Raw genomic sequence first — 6,397 nt, forward strand, 5'->3', positions numbered from 1 at the left:
GTGTCAAGGTTGGAAGATGGATAATTTAAAGGGAATGGAGATTTTAATATATGTCAAAAGTTAAGATCGTAATTTAAAAGAAAAGGGTGTTTTGAAAAAATAAAAAAAATAATAAGCAAATTTAATTAAAAATAAAATTAAATCAAAATTTAAAAAATAATAATCAAAATTAATTTTAAAATAAAATTAAATAAAATTAAAAAATATATAAGTATTAATGAAAATAACAATAAACTAAATTAATTAAAAAATTAAATTAAATAAAATTTAAATAAAATTAAAAATATATAAGTATTATGAAAAAAATAATAAATAAAATTAATTAAAAAATTAAATTAAATAAAATTTAAATAAAATTAAAAATATATGAGTATTATGAAAAAATAATAAATTAAATTAATTAAAAAATAAAATTAAATACAATTTTTAAAAAATAAAAAAGAAAAAGGATAAATCCGTCATTTGACCGGGAGAGAGAGAGGAGGGAAGGGGGGTGCGGTGTCACATCGGGAGGGGGGAAAGCAATTTACTTGCACAATAAATCATACGAGTGTACAATTCATCAATGTCTGTATTGTCAAATTTGTGAGGCATTTACATTCAGCAGGGAAAGATTATATGAAACTCGTTACAACAACAAAATGGCAATCTTCTTCACTCAGGCATCCATGCATCAACTATGTCTATTGGTTCAGTGTTTGGTTCGGCGGCCAAAGAAGAAAATAAACTTCCAAAATACTGATTTCTTCTTTTTGTTCACGATAATAGAATGTTTAGTATCTTCCAACTCAGGATGCACAAGAACATCGCTTTCTTGCTTCTTGCTGCTCGTTGTTTCACTTTTTTGAGGCAAGCTAGAATGTGTGCTCTCCTGGGGACCAACAACGGCAACACTTGTAGCTTCATTGCTAGCTTTCCATTGCTGTTCTAACTCCTCTTCTGGTTTTCTGGTCATGTTTGTTTCACTTCTCTGATGAACACTCGCAAGTGAGCTCGCTTGATGTCCAACAGCTGCTTTACCTGCATCATTAGCTTTTCTTTGATGCTCTAGCTCAGCTCTGCATGCCCTAAACGCCTGTTCTGCTGCCAATTTGCCGCTCATTGCCTCCTCGGCCTTCTTCATAGCGATTTCCAAAGCTTCCTTGCGTTGTGGCATCTCCCTATATGCTTCCTTCAGTCTCTTCAAGCTAAGTAACTGCGATTGTATAGCCATTTCAATTTCTGTGTGAGCGGCTGTCACTTTCTCACGCGCAAGCTGCTCCGCTTCATTGGCTTTCTTGCAAAGAGTCAAGTACTCATCTAATTGTAGAGTCACACCAACCCCGCTAGGGAGATGCACACTGTCTTGACGTGCTTGCACCTGTGCAAGTGCCAACTTCTCTGACGCTTTCGCTGCTTCTATTTCCTTGAACGTTGCATGTAGTTTCATCTGCATTGTGCTTGCAGCGGCTTGTGCTTGCTCAGCCTCGTTTCTGGAATTTTGCAGTTCTTCACGCACCATCTTCGCAACAGATTTGGCTTCATCTGCTTCCTGAGCTGCTCTTGGCAATGACTTGAGTAGCTCCACCATCTTGTCTCTGCCTTCCTTTTCCCTCAATCTAACTGCTTCGATTTCTTTGTTTGTCCTGTCAATCTCAGCTACTAGGGAAGAAACGACTATAGATGCCATGCCTTCCCTCTGTTTTAAGATATCGAGAGCAGATTTTTCAGCTTCAAGCTCAGACTTGAGGTCTGAGAATGCAACTCTAAGAGAGTTAACCACGTTTTCAGATTCTTTCTTTCTATTGTTCAATTCCTCAAGTTCCCTTTTAGTTAGATCCGTTTCTTCAGTGAATGGGAGTCTTCTCTTTGTTTCTGCCTCATTATCTGACATTTTATCAATTTTTAAACCCTCAGACTCTTCTTCCAATTTTGCTTTCATATATGCTACTAATTCAGCCTTGACTTTAGATAACAATGCAGAGGATGTATCTAGTTTTAATTTTAGATCCTTTGTTAACGTCAGCAGCTGATAAAACTGTTGAACCTCTTCTTCAACCTGTTTTAATTCCTTCTCCCATGTTAGGCAATCTTGATCTCGTACCAAGATCGCACCAATTCTATGTTCATTTGCCTCAAGATATGCAGCACGAGCTGATTGCACTGGACCTTTTGTTGAGTTGAGCTCCATGGTAAGCTCCTCTACTTTCTTCTCAATCTCCATGGCAGCAAAAGTAGCCTCTTTAGATTTCCTAATTGCAATATCTCTTTCATTAATCAATAAAACCAACTTTTCTTGTAAATCTTTCAGTTCCTTAACCGATGACTGTCTCTCAGTCATTATGGCTTCATGTCTCTCTCTGGCGACCTCTAATTGTGCTTTAACCACATTGCTTGATTCAATGGGAATACCTTGCTCTATTTCATCGAATCTTAGATGGGACAGTTCCATGTCTTGTCTTGCATGAGCCTCATCTTGCTTGGCTCTCTCTAATTTATGCTTCAGTTCTTCTATTAACCTCTCAGTGCCTTCCATCTCTTTCAGTACCTGGACTTTAGCCTCTTCAGAAAAATCTAATTGTCTTTTGCATTTAGCAATTTCTCCTTGAACCTTTTCTAGTTCAAACTTGGCAGTCTTTTGTTTCTGCATGTAGCCAAATTCCACATGTTAATGATGGAGCAATAAAAAATGTAAGAAATTTCAACAAAGTTATAAGCATCATCATTCTCAGAAAGAGCATAAAGACTATTACTGCAAATTGTGCTTTATTAGCTCTCCAGTCATAGCTTCCTCCAAATTTGTTCACAACTGACATAACAGGAGCTTGTGTACTTGTGTCGACAATACCTCTATTTGTGACTTCTCTGTTCTTGAAGGATTTAGTTAACTCTGCTGGCTTCTTATCTGTTTCTCCAAGAGCATTCCAGCGGCTGAGATCAGAAAGGAACCGAGATGGCTTCCTTTCACTTTTTCTTCTTTTAGTGTCCTCGCTGGTACCATATTTAGAAGAAGCTTTTCCTTTATGAGGGGAAATGCTCTTTAGACCTTTTTGTGCCTCCAAAAAATGAGATAGTGGATCTTTAATAGTTTCTGAGATAAGCAGAGCTTTACCACCAACGGGAGTATCTAGTACACTAGAGTTGTCTTTTGCATTTGCATTTGCATTATCAATGTCTATTATTGAGGCATTGGCAATGCTTTGCTGAGATCCGTCTCCTTTTTGATGCTGGCTACGAGTATCCACGTTTAAAGTAGCAGTCACTTGTGGGGATGAGATATCTACAAATTTTTGTATCTGTACAACATCTTCATTGAAAGGTTTGCTATGCACTGATGAAGAATCAGAAAAATGTTGCTGAAGCTGAGCAGATGCCTCATCTTCTTCTTCTGCACCTTCTTTAAGCTGTCTATGAGTAGTGAGACTTTCAGAAGCAGTTACTTGTTCAGCTGAGATATATGTAAAATTTTGCTGAACTGATGGTTCAGAATCCTGGACAGCAACTTTCTGTTTGTTATTGGCATTGACTTGTTCACTTAAAGGCTTGTTGTTCTCAGATGAAGGATCTGGGAGGTGTTGCTGAAGCTGAGCGGATGCCTCATCTTCCTGCTTGTTAGTCAACTCAACTCCTCCACTTAAAGGTTTGCTGTCTACTGATGAAGGATCAGATAAATGTTGCTGAAGCTCAACTGATGCCATTTCTTCTTCTACTCCTTTCTTGTGCTGTCTATCAGTAGTGAAAGTAATTTGTTCAGATGAGATATATTCAAAATTTTGCAGAACAAATAGCTGGGAATCCTCTACAGCAACTTCCTGCTTGTAATTCGAATAGACTTCTTCTACTCCTTTCTTATGCTGTCTATCACTCAAATACTTGTTGTCCATTGATGGAACTGAGTAATGTTGCTCAACTTTTGTCCCTGTATCATCCACACTTTTCTCCTGAAAGTGATCAGTACTCTCAAGATATTTGTCAGCTACACTTGAAGTTACAAGTTCTTCTGAAGATGGAAGAGATTCTGGCGGAATGGATAATGTGCTTGCTTCTTCCATAACTGAGGAATATGTTCAGCCCACTTACAGATTATCCATCTAAATGGCACCACACTTGGCACAATAAGCCAACAAAGATTAGGTTAAACATATTCAGCTAATGTAGCCACAAAAAATTATCATGCATATAAATCCAAGTAAATTCATGTCGTTGGTGCAACACTACCATACCAAATACGTCGTCCTTGTCAAACTGCAAACCAGAAAATTGAAAAACTAAAATATTTGTCACATTTAATAAGCCTTATATACGTGTTCTTAAATGGAAGCAAATGACAAAACAATAGTCTCATGTAAATCTATTATTTTTTCTATTAACAGAACACAATTATTATCGTACATTCTTTCAAACTATTAGCCCAAGAATCATCAACACAAACCATCAAGAAGAGTTATACAAGCTCATTAAACTGACCTCCTGATCTATAAAAGTTTTTTTTTTTTTGTCGTATGTTTTCACAATTGGCCATCAGATTAAATGGAGTCAATTGTGTACTGGTTATCACTGGTCCATGACAAGTATAACTATCCCAACTCAAATAAACGTCGATGAAGGAACAGCTTGAAGATGTCCAAAGCAACTCCCAAGTACTTTTCCAATTAGTTTTTGATCCCAATTCGAAGAGAGGAAGGCAAGAAGGTTTGTTTGTGATCCTATATGGGAATTTTACTCAGTTTATATGAGTTGCAACACAATATTTTTTTGTAAACTATCAAACATTCAAAAACAAAGTTTTTATTCAACGAAAAATTCCTGAAGTCTGATAAATGACGTATCCTATGGTTTTGAAGCTCATCAAGGAGATGGAAAGATCAACAAAGTCACACTCCTAATAAAGAGTGAAAACCCAAAAAATGGAGTAAAGACAACAAGAAGTATCTATCGGTAGTTTCACGTTCTAAAGAAAGGCAAAAGGCAACATACAACATGAAGCTTTCAGAAGGCCTTGAATAAAGTTGCGTGATATCAACTCATACAATTAATCAGTTTCCGTTCCTGACTATTGTTAATCTTTGTACATTTGTCACCCCTAAACGGCCATCAAAATCTTATCCATGCTAAGCAACTCCAAGGATCAAATTGAGGAAAGCAAGAGAAGCAAATTAACATGATGAAACGCGAGAGATGACTTACTCGTTTTTCCATCGCCAGGAAGTCGATGAAGGACGAAACCGCGGTAATGGATAGCAGAGAAAAGAAAATTAACTAGGAACAAGGATCGAAGAACAAAACAGGGCTGGCTAGTCTTCTCCTGACTCTTCCTAGCCAGGACTCGGTCGTGATTAATTAATTATTCGTTTACTTTGCCATGGTTGGACACGCCTCTTCCCTCGGACGTCATCGAAATGCCTCTCTTCTCACTCGTGGGGTTGACCAAACCGCGCCGGGGCACATTTGGGAGGGAGCTAACTCCAGGCCGCTGCCATAAAATATTTTGCTTAGCTGGGAACTGAACAGAGATTGGAGTGGAATTAAAGGCGCGCATTTGATTAATTCTGTTGTGCTCAAGTGATTAACGGAAACAACTGGAAGGAATATAAATAAAAAAATGTAGCGAAAGTGTAATGGAGACAACTAGAAGGGAAAACTGATTATGGCTGGCCTAAACTATCTTCAGCCATGGAAGCTGTGCTCTTATTGTTATTTATCACTAAATGTTTGACAACAATATGCTCTTCACCATACCATTCTGATATTTTGTTTGGTGCTTTTTAAATGCCCAAAGTTTATTTTTGATGAGGGAATGCATCCGCCAAGTGGATTAGAAGCCAAGCTACTTGCAATATTTTTGAGACTCTGCTAAACATAAAATTAAAAAAACAACAAAGGACCACTAAATTGCTGTAGTTTATTGGTGCATAATTAAAGTTTTTAGAGGAGACTAACTAGGTGCTGGATAATTTTGGCAGTGTATTGGCATGTAGATGAGCAAAAGGATTTTGGGGTTAGATCTCCATTGGTGAAGTATAGTGTTAGGACCAATGAGATGAGTAATACTGATTCAAAATTTACTCTGGATATCAAGGTCATAAAAAAAAATAGGCGGAAATAAAACAAACATATACAATCCTATTTACCATAATCATTAACATGTTTATGTTGGTGATTAGATGACCTAATTAGAAGGAGTGAATTGACACTTGAAAGTATATTTCTCAACTACTCTTGCTTTGATATCAAGGTTACCAGCATAATAAACACAATAAAAATAAACAAAACATAGAAGCAAGGTTACATATCACACATTTTTTAAAGTGATTTAGCGGCCGCTAGGCTCCTACATCATGACCATGATCCACTGATGATCCATCAGTGGATCATGTGGGATTGAATTACGTGCTTTGGGGCCGTCAATTTAGGTAGT

At 37.1% G+C, this 6,397-nt stretch overlaps 1 protein-coding gene across 3 annotated transcripts; it reads right to left on the reverse strand.

The window, feature by feature from the left end:
• Positions 1 to 536: 536 nt before the first annotated feature.
• LOC122047401 (protein WEAK CHLOROPLAST MOVEMENT UNDER BLUE LIGHT 1-like) lies at positions 537 to 5,230 on the reverse strand. Of its 3 annotated transcripts, none has more exons than XM_042608672.1 (3): positions 5,167 to 5,230; positions 2,733 to 4,085; positions 537 to 2,623 (listed from the first exon to the last, which is right to left on the reverse strand). In XM_042608672.1, exons 2-3 carry the CDS (start codon positions 4,029 to 4,031, stop codon positions 692 to 694), a joined length of 3,231 nt encoding a protein of 1,076 aa, XP_042464606.1. In that variant the 5' UTR covers positions 4,032 to 4,085; positions 5,167 to 5,230; the 3' UTR covers positions 537 to 691. The 3 variants fall into 3 exon arrangements, with proteins under 3 accessions (XP_042464606.1, XP_042464603.1, XP_042464605.1); XM_042608669.1 differs by having other exon boundaries at positions 2,733 to 4,224; positions 5,167 to 5,224; XM_042608671.1 differs by lacking the exon at positions 5,167 to 5,230 and having other exon boundaries at positions 2,733 to 4,295.
• Between the last annotated feature and the right edge of the window lie 1,167 nt (positions 5,231 to 6,397).

The sequence above is a fragment of the Zingiber officinale genome, chromosome 2B (genome assembly GCF_018446385.1).
Source record: "Zingiber officinale cultivar Zhangliang chromosome 2B, Zo_v1.1, whole genome shotgun sequence".
In the NCBI taxonomy this organism is placed as follows: domain Eukaryota; kingdom Viridiplantae; phylum Streptophyta; class Magnoliopsida; order Zingiberales; family Zingiberaceae; genus Zingiber; species Zingiber officinale.

Excerpts from the sequence above, each read along its gene's own strand:
- LOC122047401 (XM_042608672.1), bottom strand. The coding sequence starts at position 4,031 with ATGGAAGAAGCAAGCACATTATCCATTCCGCCAGAATCTCTTCCATCT. Across the intron at positions 2,624-2,732 it reads CTAATAAAGCACAATTTGCA|AAACAAAAGACTGCCAAGTT; the intron begins GTAATAGTCTTT and ends GGCTACATGCAG.